This window comes from Lagopus muta, chromosome 18 (assembly GCF_023343835.1).
Source record: "Lagopus muta isolate bLagMut1 chromosome 18, bLagMut1 primary, whole genome shotgun sequence".
Taxonomy (NCBI): Eukaryota; Metazoa; Chordata; class Aves; order Galliformes; family Phasianidae; genus Lagopus; species Lagopus muta.
The window spans coordinates 5,391,660-5,408,964 of NC_064450.1; the positions used below are offsets into that span (position 1 = coordinate 5,391,660).

Genomic DNA, 17,305 nt, shown 5'->3' on the forward strand with positions numbered 1-17,305 from the left:
AGCAAAGCAAAAAAAAAAAGATATTTCCTTCCTTTCCATCAACCCATCCAGTTTGCCATTTCCAGCCTTCAGCCAACCTGCCAAGCACCCAGAAGTGCTGTCACTGTACTTTCCTGTAGGAGACAGCAGCCATTCACCCACCCAGGCCCCACTCCTCACCTCTCTGGAAGCTTCATACACACCCAGGTCTGCACCTCACTCCCCTTTCTGCTAGGTTCCTCCTTCTAGGCTTGGGAAAGGCAGCTAAGATGTGGGGGGGGGCATTTATAAAGCATCCCATCCCTCCCCCAGCAATCAGTGAGGCTCACCTGTGCCCACTCCTTCACCCCCATTAGCAGTGAGCAGCTCCAGCTGTGCCAGTAATGGTGCCTGCAGAGCCAAGTGGCCGCTCCAGGGGTCAAAGCACGAAATCCCTGTCAGAAACTCGAGTGGCAGCCTTCATCCTGCTCTCCCCAAAAAGTTGCAGTTTTATTTTCCATTTAAAAATAAAAAAAATAAAAAGAAAGAAAGAAATCCATGTGACTCACACAGACCTCTGCAGGTGTCACAGTGGGCCCTCGGCTTCCCCTTGGGGAACACCTATGGGCAGCGCTCCTGCTTGGAGCTCCCAGGCACCCACAGTGAAAGCATCAGCTGCACTCCCAGCGCTGCTCCCACGGCCCCAGCAGCATCAGTGAGGGGTCTGTGAGCCATGGCAGCCCCTCGGCCACAGCTGCTCATAGGGTGAGAGTGGGGTTCTGCTGGTGCCAGGTCAACTGCATCAGCTCCAGGTGCAGATCAGCAGAGTCTCCAGGTAGAGCGGCCAAAGGTAACGTTCTTTATCTGCACCTCCTGCTCCACAGATACTGAATATCAAAATGCACCTCTATACACTCCTGTTACTAAGTGCTCCTTAGAGATTAGAGCACTGCTCCTCCTCAGTACCATCTTCTCTTTCCCAGTAGAGCAGATGGACACGATAACTTATCAGGACCTTCCCACGTGCTGTTCATCAGTAACAGCACAGGGACTTATCGACTCACCTCACATCAGCATGTGGAATATTTAGGGCTACTCCCGAGCTGGGCAGGAGATAATATATTTATCAAGGAACCCTTTGACCCCTCAGTGCCTGGCAGGCCTCTATATCCTCATGGAGAGGACAATACTGGGGGGATGCTCAGGGGTACCAAGGCCAGGAAGGGAGAGCCACGGGCAGCACAACTCATCTGCCCACCTCACCCTGGGAGAGGACATGCTGGGGGATGAGCCCAGGCAGATCTGGGAACCAAAGGAGAGATGGTTGAGCTCAGTGAGGCAGGGGAATGGCACAGCACTTGGGTAGCAAAGCAGCCAAGGAATACATCCAGAACCTGAGCAGAGAGAGAGAGATGAGCAAAGACACAAAGGTTGAAAGTTCAAGCCCCGGGGACCCATGTCAACCTCTGTTACATAAGTCTAGAAAAGCCTTAAACTTGGTTTTGCTGAGAAAGGAGGCGTCAGCAATGATAAAACCCCAGAGAAGTCATAAAAATTACAGACGGTGATAAAATGGGATGTCAGCACAGCAGAGCTTTGCAGCAGGCGATGGGACCGGGGCCGGAGCTGCAGCACGGAGGGGTCCCCATGGGGAGGGGACGTGGGCTGCCAAACGTGGTGACAGCATCCTCCTTTGGGCTGTTCCAGCACATGCCATCACCTCGTTCTGCTTGTGGCAGAAAACTCATTCATGCTTCAGCAATAGGAAGAACCTCACATCACAGCCATGAGGCACCGTGGATGGAGGCACAGATGTGGTGCTGGAGGGGGGAAGAAGTCCCAGCTAATCCACTCCAGCCGGACAAAAACAAAGAGGCTCCTTCTGATACGAAGTCCTGGCTGAAGCCCTGCACCCAATCAGCTATTGCAAGATTAGATAAGAGCTGAACTTAGTCCCCTCCTGCATATATTAACGCGAGCTCCGGATGTCTGCACTACCTCTCCTCAAGGGCAAGATGATGTTTGCTTCCCTGGTGCTGCTGTTTGCTGCCCTTCCTGTAGCAAAAGGCAGCCCTGTGCCACACGCATCCGGCCGTGACAAAGTCCTCCTGGTGTCCTTCGATGGCTTTCGGTGGGACTACGACCAGGACGTGGACACCCCCAACCTGGATGCGATGGCTGCAGAGGGGGTGAAGGCACGCTACATGACCCCCGCCTTCATCACCCTCACCAGCCCGTGCCACTTCACACTGCTGACCGGTGAGTGCCACCGACCTGCAGAATGGGAAAGGGCAAACGAGGGGTTGGGTGTAGGAAAAGTTACTGAGCCAAGCAGGCGGCCCACGGACCGGCCTTGAAGGCGCCCTGAGCTTTAGCACATACGTGCTGTGGAAAAAAGAGTTGAGGTGCGTTGAGGTAGAACTGAACCTGTGCTCATCGGAGGTAAATGGCAGCAGACTCAGCCGACAGCCTGCTTTGATAAGGGAAATGATTTTTTAGACAAGGGAGATGCAGCACATCTCATCTTCCCGGACTTCAGCAATGTATTTGATACGGTGCCTCGTGGGAAATCATTAGTTAAGATGGAGAAGACGAAGATTAGTATGAAATCTCTAATGTGGGTAAGTAACCGGCTGTGGGAAGGCAACAGCAGGTAGTGCTGAAAGGAGCGCCGAGCAGCAGGGAGGGCAGCAGGGGAATTCCTGCAGAATCAATGCCAGAGCCAATCTTATTTAAGATTTTCATTAATAACCTTGGCATAAAAGAGTGGTGCATGCTAATGAAAGCTGCTGATGAGGAAAGGCAAGGGAGGGATGTCGATACAAAGGAGGGCTGGGACGTCACGCAGAAGGAACTGCGCAGCCTTGAGAAGCAGGCTAACAGAAGTAGCATGAAATGGAACTGCACAAAGGGCCGGCCTTCCACTTGCAGCAGGGATTTGTGCTTTCTGCTGACCTCGTCCATTGTGAACAACAGCAGAAAGAGAAAGAGCCAAGAGATGGGTTCAACACGGCAGAAGGGTGAACCCTAAATGGGGTGGAAAGGGCAGGAAGCACTGCAGGAGGGATGGGAGCCCCACAGCGGGTCCTGGGATGCTCCCAATGGCTGGGGAGCCCCACTGCTCGCTGAGCCCCGCTCGCCCTCACCCCGTCCATCTCTTCTGGCAGGGAAATACCTGGAGAATCATGGCGTCGTCCACAACATGTGGTTCAACACCAGCACTGGGGTGAAGCTGCCCTACTACACCACGCAGGGCATCGACAGCTGGTGGGACAACGGCAGCCTGCCCATCTGGATCACGGCACAGAGGCAGGCAAGTGGGGCTGCTGCTCTGCGGCTGTGCGCTCCAGGCGACGGGCGAGCCACGATCCCTAGTGGCCAGCAGCTGACTTCCTTGCTGCAAGCGACAGGGCTAATTACAGCAGCAAAAAGAAAATTAAATCCCCAGGCAGCGGCAGGTAGAACTGTGAGCGTCCTATTAAAAATAGAGAAAAATTAAGGGTGCGTTTCGGCTTTATTAAGATGTTAATAAAAGAAGTTATCTACTCCCTCATTAAGAAGAGCCCAGCCAGCTCTTTAGGGAGCAGACTGAGCCCCCACGCTCTGCAGTGCACTGGCCTCATCTCCTCAGCCTCACCCAGGGGGGCTGTGCAGGGGGCTGCTCCCCCCTCACCCAGGGCTGCAGAAAGGCTTTGGATCTGGCTTTAAGGCAGGACATGAGACCTTGCCCCAGACACAAACCTCTGCTATGTTTACCTGCCAAATTGGACCCGTTGACTTCAGGGTGAGTGCTTGCGTGACTGCAGTAAAGCACACCTTAATGCTAGCATGGTACAAACAGGTCAGTGTGTCTGAAGTTATCACTAGCGTTGCTAACGTCATGAGAGAACAAGCAGAGAGGGAAGGGCAGGGCTTACAGTCAATCACTCTTAACGGGTGGTGAGCAAGAAAACTTTGTTAGAGGCAGAGGTAGACATCAAGGGGCTGAATGAATCAACCACATCCATGGGCAGCAGTTGTACTGACTGAGTTGAACTGAGTGAGGCAGCGTGAGTTCAGCTGAGTTCACATTACATCTTCACTAACAGGGTTTAAAGACAGGCTCCATCCATTTCCCTGGGACAAAAGCAAAATATCAAGGAGAAGAAGTGAGCCTGAAGCTGGTGGAGCCTCCCCTGTTCAACTACAGCAACGAAACCGTTTGGAGACAGAACATTGACACTGCCATGGAATGGTTCACAGTGAACAACCTCGACTTCATCACTCTCTACTTTGGTGAGCCAGACTCAACAGGACACAAATACGGCCCCGAATCCACGCAGAGGAGAAACATGGTCAGCCAGGTGGACCAAACCATCGGCTACTTAAGGCAGAGGATCAGGGAAAGCGGCTTGGAATCAAACCTCAACCTCATCATCACATCTGACCACGGCATGGAGACAGTCATAAAGAGCGACGAGATCCACCTCCGGAATGTCGAGAACTTCACATTCAGTGACATCCAGTTTGAACTCTTAGATTACGGACCCAACGGGCTGCTGATACCAAAAGAAGGGAAATTAGAGCACGTGTATTCAGTCCTGAAAAATGCCCACCCAAAGTTACACGTGTACAAAAAAGAAGAGTTTCCAAAGAGATTCCACTACGCCAACCATCCCCGGATCACCCCGCTCTTGATGTACAGTGATCCAGGATATGTGATCCATGGGGTAAGATGCACACGCATGCACTTTACTGCCTTTCTTGGATCTGTCTCTTTCTTCCTCTCCTCTTCACAGCCCATCAGAACCTACCTGGCTTTATGCCTTCATTTTGACCCATCTCCCCACAGACAGGTGGTTATACCCTGAGACTGCAGAACATGGGGACCTGGAGGGAGGGAGCAGGCAGGGCACGCTGCCTCCATGAGGCCACGTCCCAGGGGGCTGAAGAGCTGGGACACTCACATCTGTCTGCCTTCCAGAGATACAAGGTGCAGTTCAACACGGGAGAGCACGGCTTTGACAACGAAGCCATGAACATGAAAACCATCTTCCGCGCCGTGGGGCCGGCCTTCAAGCAGGGGCTCATAGCGGAGCCGTTCGAAAGCGTCAACGTCTACGCTCTGCTCTGCGAGCTGTTGGGCATCGTGCCGGAACCTCACGACGGTTCTCTGGACGCCACGAGGTCGATGCTGCGTGAGTCCCCCGCGTGCCCCGCGTCCCATCGAGCCCCGACGGCGCGGCCGCCCCGAGCCCCGCATTGCCGCACGGACAGCGCCACCTAGCGGCGCCTCCCGCGGCACCCCGGCAGGAGCGCCCCGCGCTTCGCTTCCCCGCACAGCCCCGCTTCCCCGCAGCAAGTCTGCCCTTCTACATTTCCTTCTAAATGCCTACAAGTGGCCCAGACACCAAAAGCAAGGCTTTATGCTGCCGGTAGAGGTCAGGAACAGGAGGTTACGCGGCCACCTCCTGCCTGGTGGCTGCTCCCTGCACCAGTCCCTGATTGAGCTCAGCCACCCGCCACCAGGGTAATGCTGCACTTTCGGCGTTGCAGGTTCCAGCGCTCCTCTCCTTGCTGTAACAAAGCTGCCAGTGATGCTGGGAATCGCTCTCATCTTGAGCTGCTGGGGAGGAGCATACTAACCCCTACCAGAGGTAATTACTGTACGGCCAGAAAGCTCTGTGCAGGTGCTGCCTTCTTTAGGCACGTGCCCTGTTTGCTCTTCCTTCCTTTGGGCGCTGCCCACCAGCTGCATTCTGCAGAGCACAGGTTTCTGAAGTGCACAGGTCCTCAACTTGCTGCACAGAGCAGCAGTACCACCACCAGTCCTCCTGTTTACTTGTCCCCCTGCCCTGCAGCCTCTGTGAGCTGCAGATATTTGTCTAACCAAACTTTCTGGCTTTATGGCTTATAGTAAAAAAATGGGCAAACAGAACCCAGGTACCCCAAGCTCAAAACCCACAGCACACGGGAGAGGCTCTGGGTGCCATCCTGCAGAGCCATACCCACAAAATTTTGCCTACCAACAGCTGTCACCCTGGGCTGCAGATGCTGCTCTTGGAAGCTCTGGGAGAAAAATACACCAAGCTTTAATCCTTGATGGTTTTTGGAGAGACAGAGTCAGGACACACCAGATCACAGCAAACACTCAGGGTCTGTGGTTCACAAGTCCAGGACCACGCAGACTCTGTGCCCACCTGGGTCAGCCCTGCCTGGTGCTGCTCTGCACAGGGCTGATGTGCCATGGGTGCATGGGGCCATTATACAAGGCCAAACTTTTATCCTCTGCAGGAAGCAGCCCAGGATCTCTCCCAGGGGCTCAGGGAACAGCACAGCTCTGCAATCTCAGGGTCCTTGGCGCTGCCCTTCTGCCTGGGGCATCAGCATGGCAGCTGCCCTGACCCCGTCCCAGATGCTGAAGTGCCTCTCCCCAACTCTGTGCCTCATCTCAGGGGCTCGATAAACATCTGTTGCCATAGAGATTTGCTCAAGCTGCCTTCCCTGCGTTGGTTTCACCCAATAAGATGAAACAAGAGACGCATGCTTCACTCAGAAAAAAAAAAAAAAAACAACAGGAAGAAAATGTTTGGCTTGAAACCATATTGGGGGTGGGGGTCAGACCAGCAGCATGCAGAGCAAACAGTCCATTAGGCAAACAATGGGGAGGCTCTGCAAGGGGAGCCACATGGGCCGGCACTGCAAATATTATTTAAAATAATATCAATACAGTAACTTTGAAAGTAATCCCGCTGTGACCTTGGGGCTTTCCACCCTGGGCAGAGGCAGCCAGGGCTGAGGTGACACTGCTGGTCCCAGTGACCCCATGGAGCTGACAGCCAAAAGAGGCACAGCGGTGCCAAGGGTCCCCATGTGGCCACAGTGCAGAGCAGAGCACAGTGGGAGCCTTCCTGATCCGACCTCTTACCTAAGGCTGGGGTTTGCCTCAGCTGTGAACTCTGCACAGGGCGATGTCCAGCAGAAAGCCCTCCAGGCTGAGCGCGGTGCCGCCCCAGTGAGCGCAGCGCTGCCGCAGCCCCGAGTCGCTGCTTCGACTTCGAGCAGGGGTGAAAAACGAAGGAAGCGTCGAATTTGCGTATTTGCATCAGACGACACCCAGCCCCGAGCTCGGAGCCAGCAGCAGCAAGGCTCGCTCCTTCCCCACCCCCCGGGCCGCGATGAAGGAGGGGAGCGGGAGGCCGAACGACGCGGAGCGATGCGCTGCGCCCGGTGCGCGTCCCGGTGCAGTTCCGAGTGCCGGCGGGCGGTGGCCCCCGCGCCGTGCTCAGCTGCCGGTAGCGGCCCCGCACAGCCCCGCACAGCCCCACTCCGTTCCCGCAGTGCCGGATGAGCTGTGAGAGGCCCGGAGGTGATGGGGGGGGGGGGGGGGGGACGGAGCTGCGCCCAGGTGCTGCCCGAACACGGAACAATTCCCAGCCCGGCTTCTCCTTACGCAAACTCCATAACCCAAAGCCCTCGCAGACGTTGTCCTTGCGTCCTTCCCAGCCCTTCTCTTCGCATCTCACACTTCGCATGCATTCACCGCGCGACATTTCAACCCCGGCCAACAGCCAAACCCCCGCCTGCAACCGCTCAGCCCTGCGCTGTGCCTCCCCCCTTCCATCCCCATGTAATTCATTCCCCACCACCCCCCCCCTCCCCAGGGCTGAGGGTCACGCAGCAGGGAGAGGCCTGTTGTGCATTGCATCCCAATTTGCTATGCATTTCCACACCATTTGCTCCCCTTTCTTTTTCCCATACTAGAAAGATGCTTGCTACCCAGGGGTCCAAACTGCTCCAAGATGGTAACATAACAACAAACATCGACATACATACATTTATGTTCTTTTGGCACACACAGTTTGCAGGAAAACTACTGCTCTGGGGGACGGCCCGCACCCCTATTGCCCCCACACCCCACCACAGGACCCAGCAGCAGAAGCTCTCTGCTGTTCCATGTCACACAGCTGCACGGTTCCATCCCCATCTGTGCTCAGCCTGATGCTATGCAGACCTCCATGCCTCAATTCACCGATGCTTTAGGAAAACCAGCATTTGCCCACAGCAAATATGGCCACAGTGGCACACACCTCTCCCCCTCCCCAGTCTGACTCTTTGAAGCCAGGGGAGTTTTGTGCCCTTGGCACACCCCCACATCATGCATGACGTCGTGGCTGCCCACCTCCATGCAGGTGACAGAGCTGTGGGCTGTGGGAACGACCTCACACTGCTGGTGGAAGGAAAGCCAAGCTGAATTATTTGATATTTTACCAATGGGAATGTAACTGCACCTTCAGCTTCCGGATGCTGCAGTGTGTTCCTATGGGCTGGCGAGCAAGAAAGCAAAACGCCACGCTGCTTCACCTCTGTGAAAACCCAACTTGCTGTCCAGAAACACCCACACTCTTCTGAAGCCCACTGCAGCATCCTGTAATCCACCCCACCAACCTCACCCCAAGGTTCTGCTCTGTGGGTGCAGACGCTCCTCCCTCACCTGAGCACAGCGCAGCCCCATTCACCACCACGGCCCCCCCACGCATGGCATGTCTGACATATTTGGGAAGAGCTATAAAATTATATTCCACCAGGTCAGGTCATGGCTCTGCATCTCTTTTTTTTTTAAGGTGCTCTTGTTCTCACTGTCCTGATCCCATCAGGCACACGTGGTGAGATTTGTCATTTGACCACACAGCTCCATCTCTGGAGCTTAAAGCCATCCAATAACAGGAAACCTGGGACTGAGCTGAGGAAGCTGGCACGCCACACCAGCCACCACCGAGACAGGGAATGCCGAGGGAGCGAATCCCCACACAGGGTTGGGATCACTATGGGGTGACCCGCAGTGCCGGGGGGGGCACTGCAATGCAGACCACGCAGCTCCCAGCTGTGAGGATGGGACCCGAAGGTCTCTAGCTCAGCAAAGCGACAGTGGAGCAACACAGAAGTTTTCCCCACTGATGGCAACGGGAGCTCAGTTCAGTCGGTGTGGGACACACACGGTGTGCTGGGATGCACAGCATTCCAGGAATGTGGGTTGTGGAAACAAAGGGATGGCGTTGGTCAGGAGGGTCACACAGGAACAACAGCTCATCGGACACAGCACTGCAAACACGGCACACGCTCAGCCCCCATGCAGACCCAGAGCTCTGCTGCCACCTCCCTGCCTCAGCTTCTCCCAAGCTCAGGCAGACAAAGCACCAACACCCAACCCAGCCTCTCCCTCGGCGCTCTGCGAAGGAAGAAACCCATTATCGCATTTTTGCATCCTGCAGAGGAGCTCAACAGCACCGACACTGAGATGAGCCAACCCTCAGGACGGAGCCCACCCAGCGCTGCAGGAACACGGGCTGATTTCCTCGGCGTTCTTATTTCCTCAGGCTTATCGTTCCCTCGGTGCTCCTTGACAGGCAGTTCAGGCCCTGCACATCCCTGCCCAGTGCCAACACAAAGCAGCATCAACGCCAAAGTGTGCAGGATGGAAACTCTCACATGGTCGTTTTTTCCTTTGCACACAAAGACCAGAGCCGACGAAAGCCAAATTAACTTAAAAAAATTAAAAGCTGCGGTGCTGGCTCTTATATTTCTACATCACTTTCGGCTGAAAAAAAAATAAATAAATAAACGCTTCTAACCATTCTTCTTGTCAGCGAACATCAACAGCCAAAAGAAAACAATCAGCTGTGACACCACCCGACGTCGGCTGAGCACCTGGTGGGGACGCAGCGCCCCGACCTCCCGGCAGCTCCGTCCCCTCCCTCCATGCAGCGGCACGCCGGGCCCGGAGGTGCGCGCAGAAGGGATTCTGACGCCGGTATCGCTTACCCGACACGGGCGGCCCGGGTTGCGGGCGGGCGGGACACGCCATGGCCCGCTCAACCCGAGGCGGTCGGGCTGCGGAGGTTCCTCGCCCCGTGGCTCTCCCGCACGGTTATTACCCGCAGGCTCCGGGCCCGCGGCTGCGAAATCCGCGCGGTGCTGACTCATCTCCTCCCATGCCCGCAACGCACCGTGTGCCGCTGCTCCACGCCCCCCGCGCTGCCCCGCGTCGCTCAGTCGCGGGGAACGAAGCCGCGCCGGGCGCTGCCGGGCTGCCACCCCCCGGTGAAACGCGGTTCGCTCCCCCCGCAATGAACCGTTCAGAGCCAGAACCGGTGGCAACAACACAACTCCGGTTCACCGCAGGGCCGGGCGTGTGCGGAACGCCTCCGGCCCGGTGGGTTCCCCCCCTCTCCGGATGCTCCGAAAGGCGATACGGGACCGCGGGGTCGGTCCGGCTCTCGCCAACCCCAGGCGTGTGCGGGGACGCCGCGGCATCTCCCCCCAGCCCCGCGCCGCCCCCCCGGCCCCGCGCCCATCGGAACAAAGCCCAGCGCCCGCTCCCGGTGCCGGGCCGAGCCGGAACCGCCCCATTGTCCCCGCGCTGCAGGAAGGGGAGGGGTCGCGCAGACAATGCCTCCCCCCACCCCCCGCCGGCTCGCCCCGCCCCCCGCTCTCCATTGGCCGGCGGGGAATTTGGGGAGCCCCCCCTCATCTCCCTTTGCCTTCCTCCCCCCCCCCATGGGGGCGCGCGCGCTGCATTGTGCCGGGGGGGCGCGCGGGGATGGGGGGGGCGGGGGCGCGCGCGGCCGCCGTCGGGGGCGCGCCCGGGGTCTCCCCTTGTGTGTGTGTGTGTGTGTGTGTGTGTGTGTGCGTGCGTGTGTGTGTGTGTGTGCGTGTGTGTGTGCGGGGCCGGAGCGGGGCCGGCCGGCGCCATGGAGGAGCTGAGCAGCGTGGGAGAGCAGGTCTTCGCCGCCGAGTGCATCCTCAGCAAGCGGCTCCGCAAGGTGGGCCCCCCCCGCTTCCCGGCGCCGCCGTCGCCGTCGCCGCTCCCGCCGCTAACGCGCGTCTCTCCGCCTCTCTCCGCAGGGCAAGCTGGAGTACCTGGTCAAGTGGCGGGGCTGGTCCTCCAAGTGAGCGGGGCGAGCGCGCGGGGCGCGGGGTGCCGCCGCCCGGCCGCTTTTGTTCGGGCCGCGCCGCTCCTTTTGTTTACAAATAACGCTGCCCGGCCCTCCCCGTCGCCGCGTGGGGCTGCTCCCCCCTCCCGCCGGGCCGCCCCCCCCTTCCCCTCCCGCCCCTCCGAGCACAAGCACCGATCGCGCGTCCCCTCCCGCCGGGCGACCGGGGCTGCCCGCGCTGCGCGGGGATCGCCTCGCGGTGCGGCGGCGTGGCCGCCCCCGGCCTGCCCGGCCCGGGCCTCTGCCGCGGGTTGGGGGCTCCGCGCCGCCTCTGCCGCGATGCTCCCGGCCCGGCCGTCCCTTCCCCAGCCACCCCCATTCCGTCCTCGGCTCCCCGCCTCCCGGCCACCTTCGTCCATCCGCGGCCATCCTCGGCCATCCCTTCCCCCTCCGTCCACGGCCGTCTCCTCCCCGGCCGTCCCCACCCCAGCTCTGCCGCCGTGGGCGTCGGGTCCCCATCGCAGGGCTGCCCCACGACCCGGTTGTCCTCAGATGAACTCCTCGGGCCCGGCCGGTACTGGGGGTGCAGGGGGGGGGAGCATCGGTCTCCCACTCTCTCCCAGCGCGCATCTTCTGTTCCAGGCACAACAGCTGGGAACCCGAGGAGAACATCCTTGATCCAAGGCTCCTCCTCGCTTTCCAAAAGAAGTGAGCAAACTATAAATATTTCTTAACAAACGATAAAGTCAATTAACTTCTAATTGGCCACGCGTGCGGTGGAAGTTGTGGAAACAACAGCCTGAAGCTTCCCGTGCCTTTTTGTGGCCCGGCCCTTTTGTTCATCTCCTGAAATTACCGTTCAGGTCCACCTAGGACGCCTCTCCCAGGGCTGGGTAAACACGGAGGATTTATGGCCCTGTGCACAATATGTTTGTGCTCCTGCTGCACAATGGGCGCACGGCAGCGCCCGGCAGAGCTCGTGCTCCCATCCCACAGCGGGGCTGTGCCGGGGGGTGGCTGTGTGCCCGGGTTGCAGAGCGGTGAGAAAAGCACCGGTGTGTGTTTATGGAGGGCACAGCTCTGGGAGGAGTGAGGAATTGATGGGTGGGAGAAAATGGTGTCCTCTGCCAGAGCCGGGGCTGCTCCGCTGAGCCGAGCTGCAATTGTTCTGCAGCTATTATACAGCGGGCGTCAGGCTTGGGGCTAGAGAATAGCCAGCTGGCTGCAAGGAACGCAGCGCTGCCAAATATTTTGGCTCCGTATTAATGAAAAATCATTAAAGTTTATGATAGGATTTAATTACAGCTCATTTCTGGATCCTTTTTTTTTTTCCCCCTTCACGGAAGGAAGCTGCCGGTTAAATCCCAGGCAGCGCGCTGTTCAATTAGCAGCACGCGCTGCAGCTCGGCGCTGCCCTTTTTAAATGGAGGAACACCACACAGCACAGGAACATCAGCAGTGCTCTTTGTGCCCAGCCTGTAGGGCTGAGGGTGGAGAGGTGAAACGAGCACAGGGGAAGGCGTTTGCTTTCACTCTGCAGGGGGGCCAGGCTGCTGCTTGCTGCAGAGGGGAAGCTCAGCTCTGAGCGTACCAACAAGGAAGGGCTCTGCAGACAGCTCAGATGCTTCCGTTTGCCCGTTCCCATTGTAGCAGGAAAAGCAAGAGTGGGAAAAGCTGCTGCTCAGGATGGGGCACGCTGCAGTGTGTCACTGAGTGCTGGAAACTTCTTGCTGGGGCAGTGTTGTTGTAGGGAATAGGGATGAAGATGAACAGCTCTGGGTGCAGAACGTTCTCAGGTCCCGGTGCAGGGCCATGTTGGGCACAAAGTTCTTGGAAAGCACCACAAAAAGCAGTGCTGGTTTTAGGAGGTGCCTCCAGAACCAAAATGCCATGGCAGCCCTTGGGAAGGTGATGCATGCATGCACATGGCCCTGTGAGCACTTTGGGAAATGCATTGCAGCAGTCCATGCAGCTCAGCTCCACGTTTTATGCAGGGACTTTTCATCTCTCTGCCCATGTCACAGGGCTCTGCTGAGCAGCAAAGCATCCCGTTGTCCTGACAGCCACCCTTGCTGGGAGATCACCATTTGTAGAGCCCTTCTCTTCATTTCTAATTCTTTTTCTCACATTGCATTACATAGAGGAGCTCAGTGCACACCGATGGGCTTGTGTTTCATTGAAAAGCTGCTTTTTAATGAGAAAAAAAAAAGGGCAGAAGCAGGCTGGGCTTGTGGTGTGTTGTTTTGTCGTGCAAGCTCTGTCTTTAAGCAGTGCCTTCTTTCAGGGAACATGAGAAAGAAGTGCAGAACCGCAAGAGAGGCAAGCGGCCACGGGGCAGACCCAGGAAACACGTGGTGAGTGCTGGGGTGTCTGCAGGGGGACTCCTCTTCATCACTGATCCGGTGGGGTGTAGGAGATAGAAGTGTTCCCTGGCCCCTGTGTCCCACCAGCACCTCAGGTCAGCCTGGTTTCATGGCACAGGGAAAGAACCTGCTTGTCTGCAGTGCCTGGCTGGACGATGCTGAGTGGTTTGCAGTGCCCACAGCAGTGATTCCATCATTTGCGGTGACTTTTTCCATGCCCCTCTCCATTTGCTTCTTAGGAACCAGAGATGCCTTCGAAAAGTAAGTCGAGCAGCTCCTCTTCCTCAACGTCTTCCTCCTCCTCCTCCTCTGATGAAGAGGATGAAAGTGATCTGGAAGCAAAGAGAGGTCCCCGCAGCAGAGAGACCCACCCGGTGCCGCAGAAAAAAGCTCAGATCCTGGTGGCAAAGCCAGAAATGAAGGACAGTTCCAGAAAGAAACGTGGGCGGAAACCTCTGCCCCCAGAGCAGAAAGCAGCTCGAAGGACCGTGAACCTGACAAAGGTGCTGAAGACATCCCGGAAAGAGGTGGGGGGCAGCAGCAAGCTGCTGGGCAAGCTGCAGGCGCAGCACGGCACACAGGGCACGGGGCTGGCTGGGCTGAAGGAGCCACCGGGTGCATTGGCTGGGCTCAGCTCCGGGGGATCCTCGGCAGAAAACATCCCCAGTGCGATGAAAAGCGGCTCCAGCAGCCCCAGCCGGGCCATCAGCTGGCAGAGCTCCATCGTGCATTACATGAACAGGATGTCTCAAAACCAGAGCTCGGCCGAGACCTCGCCGCTAGGAAGGCTGGCGCTGAAGTCACAGGCATCCAGCAAGAGTGGCTTAGGGCTGGACTTAAAAATGAGGAACCAGAAAGGAGCTGGGGAGGTGGGGCTGTCCATGCAGGGAGCCAAGACCACCAAGGTTCCTGGCAGCGGCACCGGAGGGGATCAGAAATCGGGGTTCACCACCGGAGCCCAAATGCTGCACAATGGCAGCAAGACACTCACAAGCTCCTCTGCGCCTGGGGGGCAGCACGCATCCAGCCAGGAGCTGAACCTCCAAGCTTTAAACCTGCAGAGCGTCAAAAACGGGCAGAGTGCAGCAAGTGGGAGCAGCGCGCCTCGCCATGCCTGCAGCGCTCTGCCCAAAAGCACCACCGCAGCCGCGGGTTTGGGTCCTGCTGGGTCCAAGGGTGGCGGAACCAATGCCGGCTTGAACGCTGCCAATGTGGGAGATGGCAGCAAGAGTGAGAAGCAGGCACGCAGGGCAGGTGCTGGTGACAGGGACGTGGCCAAGGGTGGCACAGCCGGTGGGCAGGAGGGGCACGCGGCCCCCGAGAGCCGCAAAGCAGCCGCCCTGTCCGAAATGAGTACAGGCGACGAGAGCAGCTCGGACTCGGATCGGGATTCGGCTTCCTTTCCCAGCGTGGGTCAGAACATGTCTGTCTCCATCCAGACCAGCCAGGACTGGAAGCCCACCCGCAGCCTGATCGAGCACGTCTTCGTCACGGATGTCACCGCAAACCTGATCACAGTGACGGTCAAGGAATCCCCCACCAGCGTTGGGTTCTTCAATGTCCGGCAATACTGAGCCGGGGAGCCGGAGAGGAGGGAAACGTCCTTCAGCTTCCCTCGCCCTTGCCCAGCTCTCCCACCAGGTTTTCATTTCTTTAGGTACTGCCCCACGGCAGGGACTCACGCGATGACCTCCTGCCACCAGCCCCGTGCCCCTCCACTGCAGGCAGTGCCAGCTCGGACCTGCAGCCCCTCACACCCCCAGGACCCATTGGGAGCTGTGTGCAGAGGGTCGGGAAAGGTGGTGAAGCCTGCACAGAAGTGCCAGCAGATGAGGTGGGCCCTCCCTGCCTCCTCCGTCCATCCGAGCCAGTGCCACTGGCCAGGAGCAAAGGCACTGGGAGGTGACAGCTGGCAAGTTCTGAGCCAGGCTTCACTACATGAAGTTCACTTGCTTTATGGCTTGAGATGCCAGTGTGTGGCACGGGGCTCTGGCAGCAGGGAGAGGGGCAGAGGGGAGGTGCCAGGCTTACTCTTGGGAGAGAAGAGGGCAGCTCTCCTTTTTCTGGGCGGCCCAAGCTACCAGAGCAGCCATGATCCAAACAAGACAGCTCCCAGCACCTCAGGGCTGCGGGGGCTGCAGGATGGGGGTTTTTCAGGGTACGGGAAGCCCAGCCACCCCCCTGGGCCAGGTCAGTTCCAATGACAGCGAAGGCCGCGACATCTCTGTTGCGGTTTCTAGCGGAGAAGGAAAAACTGTTTACATTTCTTCTTAAGGGAAAATCTTTTCTTTAGAGGGAGGGGCACAAACGAAATGTAGATGAACAGACATCAGGTCAGCCCCCAAACCACTCCTTGTCCTGGCACCACGTGCTCAGCAGCTCGCAGGGCAGTGCCCATCAGCCCTGTGTTTCCCAGGCTGTGAGGTGCCCACACTGCCTGGCACAGGAAGGGCAGCAGGGGAGCTGGTGGCATCCCACGGCCACCTCCCATCCTGTGCCAGCCCCTTGGGCTTGTAATCACAACCAATAATGGCTTTCCTAGTGAGTGAGGTCTTTTTCCCTGCTATAGATTATTGTTACGAGCCAAAATTAACAGCAGTAGTTCAGGCAGAGTTTAATAGTGTTTGGGGTCATTTTCGTTCTGTTAATGCCAAACTCCTGCTCTGGAGATGGCACAAAGCCTGCAGCCTGCCAGGTCTGTGGGTACGCCCATGGGAAATGCTTCTGAGGCTCTGCTGTGCTCGCAGAGCTGGCATCTGGCATTGCTGCAGATGGCACTGCAAGGAGATGCCAGCACCTGTATCCCTGTAACACCTGGGGCTCCCTGCCCCACACACCAAATGTTTGCTATTTGGCCTTTGCAAATCCAAACTGAACGACCATGTGCCTTTTTGCAACCGTCCTTACTTCTGTGTCTGTGACACCACTCCTACAACAGGTTTGTGCCTATGCAAAGCTGGGTGGCGCCAGGGTCCTGGGGACAGCTGTGACACCAGTGGGGGACACCCGGTCGAGCCGTGACGCCGTGTCATGGCTGCTCACAGGGGGAAGCCCATGGGGATGCTCCTCCCTGGGGCATGGGGCTGCCGTCCCCACCGTCCCCGTGTCCCCTCGGTGGCAGCAGGTCTCTGCCATCCCTGCTTTTGCTCTTGTGCCTTTCTGCTCACCAGCCGGTTCAATTCCAAAGGTGTAAGGACGGTGAGAATTATCATCTAGAGTTTTGTCTTCATCTCATCCCACCCCCTGTTGCCATTTCTCTCCTGACCTCACGTGTGTCTGAGCAGAAGGTCCGTGCTGGAGGCTGCTTCCCATGGGGGGTCTCGTGGGACCGAGCGCAGCTTTGGTGGACGGAGCCACGTTCACCACTCAGTGCCATTAGTATTCAAGGTCTACCTTCCTATTTTTTATTTGGAGTTTGCTGCTATGGGTTTGAGTGTTCAGTTGTATGTCAAACAAGCAATTAAAGGTTTGTCACTTGGCATTTCTTAAGGGCTTTCCGACGTGGAAAGTCCTGCAGTATTTGTATATTGAATGGATATTTTCTCCGGGCATAATCTGGTTAAGGATGCTTGTTGTTTTCCATTGGACTGGAAGGAGAGGCCGACGCAGCCGCCGTCCTTAGAAGCTTAGTATATTTTTATATATATATTTTGTACCAAAAAATAAATGGAGTTGGCGGAGGGTTGGGGATGCTTTTGGAGGATTCCATCTGCTCTGAACTCTGATCTGAGCACGAAGGGCTCCGGAGGTGGAGAGAAGGGTTTTACTGAGAGAAGCTGAGGGATGGGTGAAAACAAACTGTTGTTGTAACTCACGATTTGTACGTTTTAATTAAAGAGAGAGCCAAATCATTCCTGTATGACGCTTCTGACTGCTTTCAGCTACAACTGCTTGTTTGCTTTTCTATACTGAGAACAAAAGTTGGAGATGGAATCGCCCAGGGGCTCAGAGGCTTTGCTGGGCGCTGTGGGGGCTCCCAGGGGCTGTCACAACCCCCTCCTCACCAGGCAGTCGGGTCTCCCTGTGCCACGGCACTCAGTTTCCTATGTGTGTCCTGTCCTGGTGCTCCGG

At 57.4% G+C, this 17,305-nt stretch overlaps 2 protein-coding genes across 2 annotated transcripts; both read left to right on the forward strand.

Annotated features, from left to right (window-relative positions):
- Positions 1 to 1,973: 1,973 nt before the first annotated feature.
- On the forward strand, positions 1,974 to 5,582 carry ENPP7 (ectonucleotide pyrophosphatase/phosphodiesterase 7). Its single transcript, XM_048965299.1, has 5 exons — positions 1,974 to 2,217; positions 3,126 to 3,271; positions 4,047 to 4,667; positions 4,922 to 5,135; positions 5,494 to 5,582. The coding sequence occupies exons 1-5, from the start codon at positions 1,974 to 1,976 to the stop codon at positions 5,580 to 5,582; spliced, it is 1,314 nt and encodes a 437-aa protein (XP_048821256.1).
- Positions 5,583 to 10,581: 4,999 nt separating this feature from the next.
- Positions 10,582 to 17,065, forward strand: CBX2 (chromobox 2). Its single transcript, XM_048965288.1, has 5 exons — positions 10,582 to 10,760; positions 10,843 to 10,886; positions 11,514 to 11,579; positions 13,156 to 13,225; positions 13,474 to 17,065. The coding sequence occupies exons 1-5, from the start codon at positions 10,689 to 10,691 to the stop codon at positions 14,806 to 14,808; spliced, it is 1,587 nt and encodes a 528-aa protein (XP_048821245.1). The 5' UTR covers positions 10,582 to 10,688; the 3' UTR covers positions 14,809 to 17,065.
- The last annotated feature ends 240 nt before the right edge of the window (positions 17,066 to 17,305 follow it).